At 58.8% G+C, this 18,698-nt stretch overlaps 1 protein-coding gene across 1 annotated transcript; it reads right to left on the bottom strand.

The window, feature by feature from the left end:
• Positions 1-15,901: 15,901 nt before the first annotated feature.
• On the bottom strand, positions 15,902-17,872 carry JKF63_01710 (uncharacterized protein; the record flags this gene model as incomplete). Its single annotated transcript, XM_067897756.1, has 1 exon — positions 15,902-17,872. One exon carries the CDS (start codon positions 17,870-17,872, stop codon positions 15,902-15,904), a length of 1,971 nt encoding a protein of 656 aa, XP_067753913.1.
• Positions 17,873-18,698: the final 826 nt, after the last annotated feature.

Genomic DNA, 18,698 nt, shown 5'->3' on the forward strand with positions numbered 1-18,698 from the left:
CGCGGCAGCGAGGAGACAAGCACAAGGCACGAGAACCAGCCAAACGGTGCAGGGCGTATCGGCGGGCCCTGCCCGTTGCGCTTTCCTCCCATTGACGTTATCGTGGGGAGCGCTTCTGTGATGCCTTATGGAAAGGCGTGGCCCGGGTCGGGCTGAGGCGGGCGCGGCGGGAGCAGTGGAGGGACACCGCCGCGGGTGTCCGTAGAGCGACAATACCGCCCACCTCACACAACAGCAGCAGCAACCTTAACCCGTCAATCCCATCGCCCACATGTCGGCTGCACACCGCTCATCGACCACAGACAACAACAAGATAATCCATATTGACGACGGCGGCGGGAGACGAGACAAAGAAGTACACACACATACACGCACGCACACGCACACACACATGCGAGCGCACAAAAAAAAAAGAGGGGGTGCACCACGGGATACCCAATGCGCGGGATTTCCCTGCAGATGTGATGCAGCGAGGAAGGTGGCAGTGCCCCCGGCGGTGGATGGATGCGGAGGGGGAGGGCCTTATGCATGCGTGGGCAACTCCCCCCCTCCGCTCTCGTACACACGCCCTCGCACGGACACCCGACCCAACCACCCCTCTCTCCCCGTCACCCACCCCCTTCACAGCTCGCATCGCATCCTATAGCCAGCAGCACCGGGAGGCGGAATGGAAAAGCTTTTTGCGGAACAACCACACATCCTGTACGGGGTCGTACAAGACAATGTCCTCCAGTGCAGGGCTGCACAGCGCCGTCGTGTCTCCGCCGGTGCGCTGCCCATCGTCGTAGGGGGAGGCTGAGAGCTGCTGCAGTGCGGCCCGCAGCTGCGGGCGGTTGGCGCACGTCGCCTGAAGCTGGCGCATTGCCTTCAACAGCTTTTGATTCGTGTATTTTGCTGCCGAGACGCGGCGTTGGCGGACAGCGGCAAACAGCTCGTCCAAATCGTTGCTGTTCGTCCCGACGATGTCAATGAAGTGGTTGAGACTGACGGGGTCGATGGTGTGCTGGGTGTAGTCGAATGCCTGCCGGCGGTTGAAAGCAGGAATCACGCAAAACTCGAGACGCGGCAGCCCCGTGTTCGCCACGCTGAGCGACTCGATCGGCACCTCCATGACGAGATGGCACAGACGACGGTCGCACGCCAACGCCACCGCGTCGTTGTACACGCGCTGCAGACTACTGCCCTCGCGCAGCTTCAGCATGAGCAGCGGCGTCTTGCCGCTCGCAGCCTTGGCCATCCGACACGCCTCCTCCACAAAGTCAAGCAGATCACCGCAGACCTCCACGTTGCTCACACCTAGCGCCTTGACGACGCTGCGCAGCGTGTCCTCGGCGCCACGAATGTCGACGTACACAGCCGGAACTCGCTCCTTCAGTACGGCGTTGCGGCAGACCGTGCTCTTGCCGCAGCCGTAAAAGCCGGTGAAGACAATGATCCGGGGATGCGCCGTGTCGAGCTGGTGTAGTACCCGCCGCACCGCATTCTCCTCTCGGTCACGCGGCACAAAGTTATGCATCACCGAGGCGGCCTCCTGCGAGGAGCTGCGGTTGCGATTCAACGTCTGCGCGAGCGTCATGGCAGCGATGGTCCGCTGATACGCACGCTGCTGCGTGTGGTAATTCTTCAAGTTCCACCCAAATGCAAAAGCGATGCCGAGAAGCGCCATGGACGCGCTCACCACGCCGCTGTACTTGGTGAGCCTGTAGCGCAAGTCCCGCTCCTTGACCCGCTCCTTCAACAGCTGCCGCATCTGGCGATGGTGGTCTCGCTGCCACTCAGATCGGTCCAGCACACACATGCGCACAGCTTTGGGCATGTGCGTCAGGCAGTGCACGTCGGAGGCCTTCAGTAAGTAAAGCCTATCGACGCGCCAGCCGCGCTGGAAAAGGACACACGCAATGCTCTCCTCGTGTGCCCGTCGTGACACACCGGCCTTGCGCAGCCACTCTACAATCTCGCGGTACTCGGCGTTATTCACAAACTTGGCTCGGCCTTCGCATAGGACGACCATCCCCGCGGGAACAGCCATATCGAAGCTGTTGTTGTCGAGCAGAACTCCGCACGTCCCGTTGCCGTTAACGCGGACCACGATGCCACCCACCACGACGCCGGCGTACTCCTCGTCCCTGCCCTGCTCAACGTAGACGCGAGAGCCGACCTCGATGATCGGTGACAGAAAGACGTGCTGCAGGTGAACGGCGTACACGGTGCCCGCAACTTTGGCGTCTATCGTGCCGCCCGCGATCGGGGCAACAGCGGCGCTCGCGCTGTTCTCGAAAAAAGCCTTTACCACCGTGCCTCGCTCAAGTGCGCCTCGCAGCGGCGGCAGCGGTGGTGCCGACAAGGGCGGCTCCGGCAAGGCGCACACAGGCGGATGCAATCGTGCCGTCGGCGTCGGTGCTCCAGGGAGAGCGATACCAACGGAGAATCCAGAGCCGTCGCAGTGCGCAGAGGCAGCGCGGCTCGCCGCTAAGCAGACACGGCGGAAGCTCGAGCTCAATTGAAACGGTCCGTACCGCATTGGAGCGCTGTGTCGTCGGAGCAGTGCTCCTTGTGCACTGGAGAACGAGAGCGGAGAGTGCAGATACAGATACAGATGGAAGCAGCCCGCGGCCCCACACGACACAACGTACCTCTCCGCCAACGCGCACGTTTGTCAGATGCGCGCGTGTTGGCAGACCTCTCAGCTGTCACAGAAGAGAGAATCGTCGGAGCACCGCCTTAGTGTCGATGCGCGTGCGCCCTCTCCGCGACAGTGCAGTGATCTCACTGCATCGAACGCCCAAACGCACACAACCACGCGAGGGCGACCAGCCGTGCCGGCCTGCCGTCCGTGTGCAAGCGCACACGCAGGTGAAGAATTCAGTGACCGAGTTAGCCGGCTCCACGCCTAGGGGAGGATGGAGGGAGAGTCAAGCGGGAAGGCGCACAGAGAGGGGGTCCGTGTTTGTTTTTGATCCGCAAAAAGAAACGCGGGGGGAGGCCGAGAGCGGTGTTATGGGAGAAGAATACGCACCATCGCTGGAATCCAAAACACAAGATGTGGTGTTGCCGGAAGAAAAGGCAAAAAGAAGTGAAAAGGCCAACACATACACACACACGCGCGCGCGCAGTTGCCTGCCCCCGTGCTCACTCCACCCTCGCTGTATAGGCCCGCCTCATAGCAAGCAAGAGGCGGCGGTGTGCAGCACTTGGCTCTTGAAGAGCCAAACATCCCGCACAGGGTGGTACAAGATAACATCGCGCAGGGATGGGTGATTGAGACTGCTGTCGTCGAGGCCCCCCGTGCTGGCCCTCATCGTATGGCAGTTGCGCCAAGTGCTTTACAGCCGTCTTGAGCTGAGCGTCATCGCCCCACGCCGCCTGCAGCTGACGCATGGCCTTGAGAAGTTGCTGGCTCGCGTACTCCGCCGGCGATACGTGACGCTGATGGGCAGCGGCAAGCAGCTCGTCCAGGCCGTTGCTGTTCGTACCCGCAATGTCCAGAAACACCTCCATATCGAGAGCGTCGACACGATGCCGAACGTACTCGTACGCCTGCGAACGGCTGAAGTGGGGGACCGTGTAGAAGTCCAACCGGGGCAGCGACGTACTGGTCATGGTCAGTGACTCGAGTGGCAGCTCCACCACAATGTGGCACATGCGGCGATCACACGCCAGCGTCATCGCCTCGTTGTACACGTGCGACAGGCTGCTGAGCGAGGCAGCAGTGACACACAGGACAGCTGTTGGACGACAGAGAGGCCATCGACAGCCTGCGCCGGGGACGCTCCCGCCGGCCCCCTTCCCCCTCCTCACACACACACACACACATCCGTCTCTTCCCCCAGCCCCTACGCCCGACGTCCATGCAACACATCAAGTCTCACTCCCTGGCAGCACGCGACAGGTGAGCAAGGGGAAGGGGGGTGAAGGGTCACCGCGCCGTCAACGCGAGGAGGGGAGGAAGAGGGAGGGCGCCGTAGAGAGGGGCCCACACGAGAGGGGAGTGCAGCAGCTGTCCTGCACGGACATGCAGAGTGGCATTGGAGCAGTGATGAGAACACGTTGAAGATGGCACAGCGGCGATCACAACGCTGAGAAGAGACCGCGGAAAACGTAGGAGGCCAGAACAGATGGCACCACGGAAAAAAAGAATGATGTAAAGGGCAAACCGCGACACGAAGAGAGCGGCGGCTCGGCCTTGGGTGGGTGGGTGGCGGTGGTCGGGTGCGCCATCTAGCAACGGCAAACAAACAAGCAAAGAAACAAAAACAATAGAATGGCACCAAGGGAACTGAGGGATGGGAGGGGCGGGGAGCTGTGCGGAATCCCACGCGAACGCAAGAAAGGAGAGGCGAGATATTCACCCACTCGAATATCGCGTGTGGGATCCGCCAGGCGGGTTTGCGCAGCCGCGTCCGCTTCGTTTCCTTGCTCTGCTGCGATACAGCCGTCCACGATCGCACTCGGCGGCGTGCCCTCGTCCCCCTGTCCATCATCCCCCTCGCTGTGCCCACACACCCGCTCCGCAGCTTGCCTTCTCGGCTGGTCTGCGAGCACCCCCCCCCTGCCCGCACACCCCACCACACACCACCTCTCCTCAGCCAATCAGGCGAACGCGCCTTTCCACAGAGTACACAGATGAAAACAAAAGAGGCAAACACACACAAAAACAACACACGGAAGCGCAGGGGAGTACCTCCCCCCCCCTTTTCCAGCACGACAGTATCACAAAGACGATGTTGATGAGGGAGAGGCCCCCGCCGACAGCGTACAAGACGAAGCCGGCACCCAACTTGTAATTCGTGAGCATCCCAGCGATACCCGCCGTGGTCGAATACACGATGACGGGGCCTTTCTCGCGGGGCGCGCTGCAGGGCATGTTGTACATCTGGAGCCCCTCCTCATGGTTGTTGTAGAAAGCGTCCACCATGAGCGCGGCGACAGCAAAGCCGCAGCCACTGCCGATGATGCTCAGCAGCAGGCACAGCCAGCGCAGGCAGTGGCAGAGCATCACAAGACCGAAAAGACACGCAACGCCGCTGGTGAGGACGGCAGCAATCACCAGCGCCTCCGCCGCGCGGAAGCGTGTCAGGCGCGCTGGGCAGCCCGCCCACCAGTTCGTTGTCAAGACATCCCACTCGGCAGAGTTGCACCTGCTCTTCCAGCCCCCCACAGCGTCAGGCAGGGCGTGCCACTGAGCAGATCCGTGTTCTGCACGCGGAACTGGTCGACTGCGGTGCCCACCACAACAATGCAGAGGAAGGCGAAGACCTGCAAAGTGCTCTAGAGGACAATGCCTACGCGGCAGGGAGGGCAGCACATTTTCGATGGCACACACAGACGGGGGGTGGGGGGTGGGGAAGGGTATACGTGAATGTGGGTGGGGGGTGTAGGTGTGTGTGTGTGCCAGGGATGGATATGGGGAGGGGGAAGGAGAGGGGGGCTGAAGGGAGGAGCCGGGAAATGAGAGGAACAACGTAGAGTGAGGCAGCAGTGGTGAGGGGGAGGGGGGGGTAGAAGGCGGGGGCGTAGAAAAAGAAAGAGAGAGAGACTGTTGTGCAGCGTCGACGCCATGTGACACACAGGCACCAGGGGAGTGAGAAATATCCAGAGATGTGCGAGCAGGCGCACCACCTCGCAAAAGGAGAACGGCCACAGCGCGTAGGGAGGTGACGAGAGAAACACGCCTGAATGCGGGGGGACACCGGGGCAGGAGAGGGTTGGAGACAAGGGGAGATGGCAAATGCCACACCACCGCGGGTGCAAAGGCGCGGCCGACTCTCTCTTTTCCTCCTCTCCGCCTCGTCACCGCCCCCGGCAGCCGCCCTCACGCGCCACTTTCCTTGTGTGTGTGTGTGGGTGTGTGTGTGCTCGTCCCCGCGCTGGTGATCCACTGCTTCCAGACAGAGTGCCAGCAGATGTCGTTTTGTTTTCCCCTCCCAGACAATGCGCGTGCGAGTTACTTTTCGCCATCTGCACCTCTCTCGGTGCGGCCATCACTCTCGTGACTTTTTACAGAATTTCACCTCGTGCCTCTTCGCTCGCGTGTGTGGTCGCACGCATGACACCAATGAAAATAAACAAAAGCGAGTAAATTAAAGCATCTTTGCAAGGGAAGGAGAGATGTGAGGGGGAAGGAGGGAGGGAGGGGGGTGGCGGAAGAGGCGGGGATTGGGCGGAAGACGGCGAATCCGCGCACACCCACTCGCGCTCCCCCTTTTCGATTCACGGTCGTCGTGCGCTTCAATGGCCCTACTCTCTCACCAACCACGGTATGCCTCAAGTCATGCTCGGGTGCTCTCTCTCTCTGTCTGTCTCACCCCCCCCGTCCCTTTTCGGTGGTAGCGCTCTCTTGGCGGCAGCGCCAGCCCCCCGCCGCACATCCGCGGAGACAAGGCTGTGGTCCATTTCCCTAGCGAATGCACGCACGCACGTACACGTAAAGGGGGGAGGTGGACACAAAAACACCAACGACGAGAGTCCACCTCACTCCATCACACAAACACGCGGAGGAGGGAGAGGGGGGAAAAAGGGCAGAGAAGGGGCGTCGACGAGACAGGCAGGCACGGTGAAGACGAAGAGGGAGCCGGAGAGTTGGGCAGAGAGAAAAGGGGCACATCGCACAGGAGAAGCCACCCAGGTGGTGGGAGACGGAGAATCGGGAGGGGGAGAGGAAATAAAAGGGGGGCATCCAGGAGAATAAAAGCAACGACGAAAGGCACAAATCCGATAGCATAGACAGAAAACGTTGATACGTGCACAGAAAGGGGAACGAGGTGACGCTGGCCAACAGGCTGCGTGTCCCCTCTCCTCCCCCTCTTCCCTTCAACCACACTCCACAACATCCTCTTGTACAGAAGGTGGGCGTTGATGGATCAAATAAGAAAGCAAGAAGGGAAGGGATGTTGTCCCTCATAATAATAGTGAGGCGGGGAACACGTTTTGGAGAGGAGTAAATCAAAATAAGGGGAGGAGGGGGAGGGGAATAAATGCGATGATCGTGACGTAAAATGAAGCGGTCCGACCCTGCGGTGTGCGACGTATGCGCACTCCTCGCACGGGTGACGTCCCCCGTGCTATGCGAACGGAAGAAAATCAAAAAAGGGGGACAGGGGGGGGAGCATCGATCGACTCTCATCATGCATGTCCGTGTGCGCGCTCATCGCAAGCCCTGGCACCGCCCTATCCCCCGCACTCTCTTGGAAACCGCTGCTTATACGCTTGCTCACTCACTGCCCAGCGCGATCAGCTCACCTACTCCCCCGTTCTCCTCTCGCTCCCTACCCCCTTGTAGGCAGTCGAGAGAGCTGTGGTGTGTGCATGCCAAGTGTCGGGAACACGCACCACCGCCAACACGGCGTGCGAGAGGGGGGCGGACACCTGTGGCCGATGCAGGGTGGGGCCCTACGCCTCTCGCCCTCGTCCCGGTCGCCCCGGTGACCCGCGTTCCCACTCGTCACTGGCTTCCCATCGCCGTGCCGGGCTCTCCTCCCTTGCCACGCCCCATCTCATTCACCAGTGGTTTGCCGGCCTGCCACCCTGGCGTGTGGATGGAAGGGGGATTTGAGGTGGAGGGGAGTTGGGAAAGGGGGGGAGGAACAGGGAAGCTGCTGCTGGCGTCACGGTGTGCTCCTGACACTTCAAAGGCGCACGTGCCTGTACTATTGGAGGGGGGGACGCGAGAACATGAAGAGAGCACAAAGGGGGACACACATACACGCACTGCGAGGACAAGCGGACGGAACAGCCAGAGAGACGGGCGGTGTGCAGAATACTCGATATTCTCTGCCAGGTGCGATTTTACATCCCCTCAAAATAAAAAAGAGGCGGTCATCGCATGAGCCCAACGACGGCAACACGGGAAAAGGGAGAAACAAAACAAAACACACAAACGAACAGTCACTAATAACGTTACAAGGGTAAAAAAGAGGGGTTGGAGAAAAGAGAGCGAGGGTGGCCCTCGAGATGTGCAGGGGAACCGCAGCGCACGCTGGCACGAGAGGGCGGTGATGGGGTAGGAGAGGGGCCGGAAAGAGGCGCATGTGAGCATCCGCAGCTCTCCAGCCCTCTCCCCTCCCTGCTGGCATGAGACCCGCGCCGCTACCCGGCTCGCCACCCGACTTCCCGTGGTATCCTCCACACCCTCTCTCTCCATCAACCGGGTCTACTATTACGGGCCTGCACCCGCCCCCCTCCCCATTACTACCCCACTCCCTGACTTAGCACGGGAGCATTAAGACCACAATGTTGACGATATCCAGGCACCAGGCCACCACGAAGAGAGCGAAACCGGTACTTAGTCGACCTAGTTTCCCCAGCTTTGGGCAATCTCCATTTTCGTCCCGGTGAAAGGCCTCAGCGACGATCGCCCAGGTGATGCACGCAGTGACAATGCCAATTATGTTCAGCACCAGGCAAGCCCAACGCAGGCCAGAGCAGCAGAACACCCGGATGACGCCACAGACTGCCGCCGCGCCGTACACGAAGATGGATATGATTGCAAATGCCTCAGCCGCACGGAAGCGGGGACGACGGCGTGGACAGGCCTCCCACAGGTGGTTATTCTTGAGAAACAGAGCTCTCTCACGGCAATCGATTTTTAAGCCCCAAAGTGTGAGGCAACCTTTGGGGTAATGTCCGTCAGGTTTGAACTGGACCATCGCCAGTGGGGTGCCAATCAGCACAAACAGAAATGCGATGGCCTGCAGGATGGCATAGAGGACAGGGCTGATTCCCCACTTCATTGTTTCACTCAAAGTGACCGTAGAGAGCCTGAGATGGGTGAGGTGGAGGTGATCCGAGGGGAGAGAGAAATGGGGAGGAGGGGGGGACGCAGGGGACGTCGGGAAAGCGAAAAAGTGTCGATGCTTGGTGAGGGGATATGTTTGATGCCATGTGCATACGCATTGACGTGGTTGTGCATGTGTGCGTGTTCGTTTTATGTTTTGAGGCGTGGGGAATGGGGAGTGGGGAGAGGGGGGCATCACAGGGGTCAGCAGGCGTAGAAAGAGGGAAGGACAGAGAGGTGGAGAGAGACACGTGTGGTTGCGAGAGGTGCACAACAAGAGGGGGTACAGCATTGACGGACACACACACGTGAGAGGCAAACGAGCAGAGCAAGCCGGCGGATGAGGGGAAATGGGGAAGGACATCGCCGCGGCAGCGAGGAGACAAGCACAAGGCACGAGAACCAGGCAAACGGTGCAGGGCGTATCGGCGGGCCCTGCCCGTTGCGCTTTCCTCCCATTGACGTTGTTGTGGGAAGCGCTTCTATGACGCCTTATGGAGAGGCGTGGCCCGAGCCGGGCTGAGGCGGGCGCGGCGGGAGCAGTGGAGGGACACCGCCGCGTGTGTCCCTAGAGCGACAATATCGCCCACCTCACACAACAGCACCAGCAACCTTAACCCGTCAATCCCATCGCCCACATGCCGGCTGCACACCGCTCATAGACCACAGACAACAACAGGATAATCTATATTGACGACGGCGGCGGGAGACGAGACAAAGAAGCACACAAACATACACACACGTGCAGTTGCCTGCCCCCGTGCTCACTCCACCCTCGCTGTATAGGCCCGCCTCATAGCAAGCAAGAGGCGGCGGTGTGCAGCACTTGGCTCTTGAAGAGCCAAACATCCCGCACAGGGTGTTACAAGATAACATCGCGCAGGGATGGGTGGTTGAGACTGCTGTCGTCGAGGCCCCCCGTGCTGACCCTCATCGTATGGCAGTTGCGCCAAGTGCTTTACAGCCGTCTTGAGCTGAGCGTCATCGCCCCACGCCGCCTGCAGCTGACGCATGGCCTTGAGAAGTTGCTGGCTCGCGTACTCCGCCGGCGATACGTGACGCTGATGGGCAGCGGCAAGCAGCTCGTCCAGGCCGTTGCTGTTCGTACTCGCAATGTCCAGAAACACCTCCATATCGAGAGCGTCGACGCGACGCCGAACGTACTCGTACGCCTGTGAACGGCTGAAGTGGGGGACCGTGTAGAAGTCCAACGGGGGCGGCGACGTACTGGTCATGGTCAGTGACTCGAGTGGCAGCTCCACCACGATGTGGCACAAGCGGCGATCACACGCCAGCGTCATCGCCTCGTTGTACACGTGCGACAGGCTGCTGCGCGCGGGGAGCAGCTTTAGCACAATCACGGGCGTCTTGCCGTTCATCACAGGCTTGAACTTGTAGCATGCCTCCGAGATGAGGTCGAGCGGATCGCCACAAGCCTCGACGTGCGGCACACCAACCGCCTTGATCACGCTACGCAGTGGATCCTCCGTGTTGCACACATCCACAAAAACGCCGAGCATGTCCTCCTCGCGGAACGCAGCGCGGCACAGCGCGCTCTTGCCACACCCAAGGCACCCACTGAGGACCACAATACGAGGGTGCGCTGTGTCCAGTCGGCGAAACACCTGCCGAATCCAGCGCTCCTCAGAAACCCGGCTAATGTGCTCCGAGACGGAGAACTCGCCGAGGTGCTCTCCCACCCGTCGCGGCTGGCGTTCCCGGTGGCACCTTCTTGCAAAGCGCCTTCACAGCAAAGCGCATCTGGTAGGAGCGCTGGTGCATCACGTAATTCTTGTAGTTCCACACCCAAACAGCGAGACGGCACCGCAGAACGCGACGCTAGCGGAGAGGATGCCAGCGTACTTGGCCGACATGTACCGCCGATCCCGCTCCTTCACGCGCTCTGGGACAGGTGCGTCATGCGGTCGATGTCAGCGGCTTCCAGCAGGTAGAGACGCTCTGCGCGCCCAGCCGCTGTGGTACAAAATGTACGCGGTGCCCTCAACCATGTCGCCCTCCGAGAGCCCCGCGGTGCACAGCCACTCCACAACCCGCACGTACTGAGGGTGGCTCAGGAACTTGCACACGCGCTCCGCCACCGCCATCTTCTCCGGCCGGACAGCCAGGTCCACGTTGCCGGTGACCAGAAGGACGCCCAATGTGGCGTTCGGATTCACCCACACAACGACGCCGCCCATCAAGAGGCCGCTGCTCCGCGCACCACCCACGCCCTCATCGCCCGGCTGCAACGGCGCGGCCACGCCATCGCGCTCGTAGGCCGCGTAGATACGCGACCCTAGCGACACAGGAGAGGGTGGGGAACTGTCCCTGAAGTCGACTGCAAACACAAGAGAGCCAAGCAGCGCGGCCGACACGGCCATGGGCCACGGGCAGCCGGCACTGCGAGGGCGGGACGCCTCGCTCAGCAGGCGCGTACGCAGCGACACGCAGTCCCTCCAGCCCCGGCTGAGCAAGGGTAGACCGCTTCACGACCAACGAAGCCACCTTGCGCGACACACCGCCCGATGAGGTGGCAGCAGCGGCGCTTCGTACGGTGGAGGCCGCCGCCGCCAATGACCAGCGACGCGCTGGCTGGCCCAGCATGGCGACGTGGTATTCGGGCTGCAATACTGACGCCTGAAGCACAAACGCCTGCCCTCGCCACACACGCAGTTCCGGACCTTCCAGGTACAGAAAGACGAGGAGACGGTGGCGCTCAAGCGTGGGGGGCCGGCGTGCCGGTGAGAGAGAGAGAAACAAAGAGAGCGCTGCACTACCTCCTCGGACCTACAACTCTGCTGCAGGGAGGGGGGGAGGGTGAGGCCACGACGACGACCAGGTGCACGCACACGCACGCAGCACAAGCCGAGAGCGACAAGAGAGTCTAAAATCGGTGTCTTCTCACCGCCGCTTCCGGCGTAAAACCTTCTTTCGCACCCACCCACCCCCCGTGTTGTGTCGGTAGCACAGCGCTGCGCCGCCACCACCACCACCCGCCCTCACTCCCATACAACAACAGACGAAAAAAGAGGGGAGGTGGGGCATCCCATTTCGCAGCGTCGCGTGAGAGAGCAGCGAGGGAGTCGGAAAGACATCGACAACGCCGCAGCGGATTGGGTGCGGAGGCACCGCGCACAGAGAAAAGAAGAACAGAGCCAAGCACTGAGCGGGGAAACGCACAAAAACGGCGACGGTGGGTCGGGCCCGCGGCTGAGGAGGGGGGGGGGGAGATGCTGAGCGAGGCAGTAGTGACACACAGGACAGCTGTTGGACGACAGAGGGGCCATCGGCAGCCTGCGCCGGGGACGCTCCATCCGGCCTCCTTCCTCTCCCCCTCCTCACACACACACACACAACCGTCTCTTCCCCCAGCCCCTACGCCCGACGTCCATGCAACACATCAAGTCTCAATCCCTGGCAGCACGCGACAGGCGGGCGCGGAGAAAAGTGAGCGCGAAAGAGCACGCAACGTATGGGGAACACATCGACAGGATGAGGGGCGGCTGGTGAAAAACAAAAAAATACACGCTGCGCCATAGGTCAGCCTAAAGTCTCTTTGTCAACACGTCAGAGGTGACCCCCTGGCAACTGCTCGTATTTCACGGTGGTGCAACGGACACCCTCTTCCCCTTTACCGTGTATCTTTCAGTGGTAGAGGTCAGATGCCTGTACAGAAGAACGCATGGTTCGTACGGGCAAACACGAAGAATACGCGAGGAAGATCCCCTGGAGTGCAAGAGAGAGGGAGGGGGAGAGGCAGGGGCAGTACAGTTACTCTGAAGACTGAGCTGAACCGTTGGGCAAGATGAGCGTTTGTATAAGAGCTCTTATCCTGTCAATTTGATCGACATGCACCACTCATCGAAGTGAGACCTTCTCCGTACTCAGCTGTGTGAGAAAGAGAGAGAGAAAGTGTGTGTGTGTGTGTGGACGACTTCACTGAACACAACAATAGCGACTTGTCTTCACTCTTTGGAGTGCTACCGACAGCAATGTGCGGCAGTATGATAGACCTTGTGAGTGAAAACCCATCGATCGCGCACTGGGTCGTACAGCACGATCTCCTTCAGCGCTGGATCGCGCAGGACGTTGGTGCCGCTTTGTTGCCCAACGTAGTACTCTGCCTCCGCTAGCTTTTTCACGGCGACCCTCAGCGCCTCGGAGCCTGCCCAAGCGGTCTCGACCTGCCGCATCGCTTTCAGTAACTTCTGATTTGTGTAGCCCACCATTGAATCCTTGCGGTGCAGCACGGCTGCCAGAAGCTCGTCAATGTCATTGCTGTTCGTCCCCATCACCTCCACGAAGTGCAGCATGGATACAGCGTCCACTGTGTGCTCGGTATACTGAAAAGCTTGCCGAAGGTTAAAATTTGGCACTGAGTAGAAATCAAGACGCGGCAGCAGCACATTTTCGATCTTCAGGGACTCCAAGGCAACTTCGTATACGAGGTGGCACAGTCGGCGATCACAAGCGAGCACAACAGACTCATTGTAGACCCGCGATAACTCGCTCCCCTCTCGCAGCGTCACAACCAAAATAGGTGGCTCGCCGTTGATCTTCGTCGCTTTGGTAAAGGTATCCGTAATGAACTCCAAGTAGTCTCCACAGCACTCCAGATTGGGAACCTTCATGGCCTTCACAATGCAACTGAGCGTATCTTCGCCCCCACGCACTTCCACAAAGAGAGCAGGTTTGTGCTCTTTGCGCACCGCCGAACGCAGGAGTGAGCTCTTACCACACCCGCGGAACCCAGTAAGCACGGTGATGCGAGGGTGGGTGATATCAAGATGACGCAGCACTTGGCGCACCCAGCTCTCTTCCGCCGCACGCTCAACAAACTGTTGTGGCTCAGCCGGGCTAAGAGAATATTTGTGGTCGGTATGCGTGAGGGTGCCCACGGCGTGTTTTATCTGGAAAGAGCGCTGCTGACGCCGATAATTTTTGAAGTTCCACAGAAAAACGGACATGACGCCGAGACCAGCCCAGTTGGCGCTGACAAAGCCGCTGTACTTCTGAATGAAATAGCGCCACGTGCGCTCCTTTACGCGCTCGCTCAGAAGCGCGCGCATCTCTGCATGGTGGTCACGCTGCCACTCCGCCTTCTCCAGCACAATCATTCGCACGGACTTCCTCAGGTAAGACATACAATGCACATCACCTGGCTCGAGCAGGTACAACTTGTCAACACGCCAACCCCGCTGATACAACAAGGAGCACAGCCGTTCACGATCAGAGCGGCGGTGCACACCGGCGTCGCGAACCCACTCCACCATGTCGAAGTAACCCTTCTCCAATGTAAAGCGAGAGCGCCCTTCCAGCAGCACCACATCGTCCTGTGACACACGTGCCTCGAAGCTGTTGTTGTCCATTAGCACACCGAGAGTGCCGTTGCTGTTGACACGTCCAACGATGCCGCCCAAGACGCGGCCTTCGTTCGTTGCGGTGCGACCTACCTGTACGTACACTCGCGCGCTCACCTCTGCGATCGGGGACAGATGAACCTCCTCCATGTCCACAGTGTATTCGTCCCCTGATAACTGCTCTCTCATTCGACCAAGAGCGAAGTGGTGGACACCGAAGCCGACGATGGGGTGCCTGAAGTACGCCCGCGCGGTTAAAGAAGAAATGTCCTCAGGAATGGCGCCGGCTGAACCAGCAGAAAAGAATGACGACATCGGAGCAGCTTCAAGGTTTGAATCGGAGGCTTTCATGGCCGCTGCAGTGCCGCCGGCGGTGCAATGCCGCAGACGACGTGTTGCGCCGCCAACAGTAAAGCGGTGAAGACACCGCGTGCTCCAGTACATGGCGAGAGTGGAAATGGGAGGAGGGGCCTTTTTTTTTGCAGATTTGTCTACAACTCTTTTTTTTCCTCTCTCTTGGCCTCCTTAATGTTGCCTCTGATACTTTGTGATCACCTGATGCGCGTGAAGCACAAAGGCCGCACACCGCAAATGTTCGTCCCTACACTTGGCCGTAGATACGACTCACGTGTGTGTGTTGTGCGTGCTCCCCCACTCCACCCCCACTGTTGGGATCCGCCACTAAACGTCTCACACGCTTTTTTTTTGGAGCTACCAGAACTATGTACGTTGAGGAAAAGGGAGAGTGAGGCTACGCAAAGAAAAAGAATCCATGAAGGCGAAGCCCTGATGCCCTGCATATTTTTTTCTGCTTGCCATGAACTCTTTCCCTCTCCAGTATGTTCGGCACACGGCGCAGCACACAAATGTATAGTGATGGGAAGGGAGTGAGGGTGGCATAGTCACAAGTAAGGGGGAGGAGTAGGGCGGAAGGGCCAGCAAAGGTCACGAAACGAAAGGAGTGCATCCATCATACGCCTACGCATACACACACACACACACACACACGCGCGCGTCGGAGTGTCTGTGGATAATTTGGAGTGGGTGTCTCTGAACTGCAACACACAGACAGACCCAACACAAGAGAGTGCAAGAATAAGAAAATGAAACCTCACGAGCACCAATAGCGCAACTAAATCATGCGACAGTGAAGTCAACGTCACAACAGTGGCAACACGCTGACTTTTAAAAACGGTTCACAAATATCTCGAAACGCTTCAATACAACGGGTGCGCATGCATAGGTGCGTGGACTCAAATGCTTTTTTTTGCTGGAGGAAGGAGGGTGAGATGCTCAGTCACCCACACAAGTCGATACATCAACACGCCTAACCCTAAACACAGACACAGGCATGTAGAAAGGAGGAGAAAGGAAGAAGAGGGGGAGAGGAGAGTTATGGGATGCGGCAGGGTAAGTGACACCAACACGCCCGTCCACTCCCAATGCGATGTCCAACAGCGTCAGCCAACGGGGTGGGCTAGGCCAACGTCTGAAGAGCGTTGACAACCTTCTTTTTTTTTAAGTGTGTGTGTGTGTGTGTGTGTGTGTGATTGTAGCACTTGCTTTGCGCACACACGACCCAAGTGCGACCCAGGCCCTTTTTTTGACATGTTGGAGGGACGCTCTACTTGCAAAAGTGGGTGGAATTTCAAGAACTGCCAAGGGCCTCTTCTTGCTGCGCCTCTAAACCCTGTGTGGTTTGACCTCATTCTCAAACATCTTTAGAGAGCAGAAATCCTCAATCTCGCTCATGCCCTCTGGGAACACGCTAGATCAACACGCAGCGCGCAGCGGTGTGATACACTTGCTGCGTAAAGCGCCACGAATCCTTTACCGGATCGTATAGCACAAAGTCCTTCAGATCCGGTTGGCCGAGCACAGACATATCCACGATGGTGTCATCGCGCAAACCAGCCACAAACGGCATCACGGCCAACTTCTGAATAGCTGCACGGGCAGGAGAAAGAGGTGGCCCCAACGCAGCCTGGAGACGACGCATTGCCTTCATTAGCTTCAAACTCGTGTATGCAACAGGGTCTACACCGCGCTGGCGCAACGCAGCGTACAATTCATCAAGGTCGTTGCTGTTTGTTCCCACTGTCTCTAGGAAATACACAAGGTCTAGCGCATCCAACATGTGCTCTGTGTAAGCGAACGCCTCTTCACGAGTGAAGGGTGGAATGTAATAGAAATCGAGTCTCGGTAAGGACACGTTCGAAGGCGTGAGAGCATTCATGGGGACCTCTAGGATGATATGACAGGCCTGGTAGTCGCTCACCAAGCTGACAACCTCGCGGTACACCTTGCCCAGGTCACTACCCTCGCGCAACTTCATTACCAGAAAAGGAATGCAGTCGCTGCCTTTCACAGTTGCGCCTCGCATGGCCTCCCCCACAAAGTCAAGCAGATCACCGCAGACCTCCACGTTGCTCACACCTAGCGCCTTGACGACGCTGCGCAGCGTGTCCTCGGCGCCACGAATGTCGACGTACACAGCCGGAACCTGCTTTTTTCGCACGGCGTTGCGGCACAGCACGCTCTTGCCACTGCCAGAGCTACCTGTGAAGGCGACAATGCGGGGATGAGAGGGAACCATCTGCGTCAGCACACTGCGCACGAGCCCCTCCTCATTCTTGCGCTGCACAATAAAGCTCCCATCGGCCGACGCGATCACGCCCTCACCCTTGGAGGACTGGGCAGCCTTGGAAAGAGTTTTGATCGCTGTATGGAGTTGATGACCTCGCTGCTGCCGCCTGTAGGCACGTAGGTTTGTCGTGAATACATATGTAACGACTAACACACCGGACATGCAGCTGATGGCGCCCTTGTACTTCGCCAGTGCATAACGAAAATTGCGATCCTTCACTCGCTCGCGGTGCAGCATTCGAATAACGTTGCCGTGGTCGCGCTCCCACTGCGCCTTCTCGCTAATGCCGTCCCGCTCGAGCTTCGACACAAACACAAACTGTGAAAGGTCTGCCTTTTCCAAGAGGTAGATCCGCTCCACTCGCCAGCCGCGGCTAAAGAGGATGAACGCGATGGCCTCGACGTCGCGCGGGTCGTGCACACAGGAGCGCAGCCATATTACGAGCTCAAGGAACCTCGCGTTATGGAATAGCTTCTTGGGTGGCTCGTACTCCACAACGCGCTCAGGTGCCACAGAAAGCTCTACTTCACCGTTATTCATTAGCAGCGTGTAGGTTCCATCACCGTTCACTCTGGCGATGGTGCCCTTCATGTACATGCCGGACTGCCCCGCTCCCGGAGCGCTGGCAGGATTGTCTTGGAACCCAATCGTTACTCGCGTGCCGACATCCAACAAAAGCGTCTGCGGGTCATTACAATGGCGCGCGCCGGTGCGACCCCTCTGACCAGCCCAGAAGATCTTCATCCTGTAAGTTGTCTCCGTCACTTTAGAGATGAGGCGCCCGAGCGCAACTGGGCGATCCTCGAAAACGTCCGCCGGGCTCGTCGGATGCACACCAACCAAAAGGCCTTCTAGGCTGTCCCATGGTCCCTTCGCAGTCGATTGAGGGCGAGCCGTGCCGTAGGTCCAGTGACTGCACTGGCAAGGGCTCGGCACGGTGAAGCGAACGCTGCTTTCTCCAGCGCTCGAAGCAGGTGGACAGCTTGAAGAAGAGGCACGTGGGGATGCGGACGCAGTTGCATCAGAGCTCGCAGCAGCGCTGCCTATGCCACGTACCGCACACAGACAGATGCGCGTGATGACCCTCAGCATTGCACTCAGCCGAGATACGAAAGTGAATACCCTTTGCGTGAGTATGTGAGTACACTTGAATGCTTACATGTGTATGTGTGAGAACGAGGCTGCGCATGAAAGCAAGACAAGTACACACACACACTATATATATATATATATATATGCGCACCGAGAATAAGCAGAGAGAGGGCGGGGACACGTAGCGGGTGGGGGGAGGGTGGGTGGAGGGGAAGTGACGTAGCCGCTTCGTCAATCGATGCAGGTGCACTGAATGACGGGGGGGGGGGGGCCGAAGCAAATAAACACGCGACGGCGATAAAAACAGAGGATCCAATACAGGAGTCAACGCTTCTGCAAATCTCCTACGGCATCGAAGACAGCATCACGGAGTAGTGCCGCACGCCCACACAGAACAGCAAATACAGGAGGGGAGAGAACGCGATGCAACCTCCCCTGCACGGAATTCCTTTTTCTGCGAATCATCACCGACAAAGGCATAAAAAGAAACCGACAAGGTTTGTGAGGAACCCATATCGACACTGCCAAGGAGAGAGAGGCAATGACAAATCCGCGTCGTCAAATGCGCAGACCCGCACACATACACACACCTGGGAATAAAGCACCGCTCTCGAATACCCCACATGGTGATGCAGTAACCGTTGCGGGTTATGTCATCGCCCCGCGGCTGGAACATCGCCAACGGGGTGCCGACAGCGACAAAGACCACCGCGGCGAGCTGAAAAAATGCCGAAGATGATCGCCGAAAGGCAGCCCATTTTTGTTAATAATATTTTTTTCGGGGTGAGGGATTGATATACTTTGTGTGTGTGTGTGTGTGAGGGGG

This window comes from Porcisia hertigi, chromosome 34 (assembly GCF_017918235.1).
Source record: "Porcisia hertigi strain C119 chromosome 34, whole genome shotgun sequence".
In the NCBI taxonomy this organism is placed as follows: Eukaryota; Euglenozoa; class Kinetoplastea; order Trypanosomatida; family Trypanosomatidae; genus Porcisia; species Porcisia hertigi.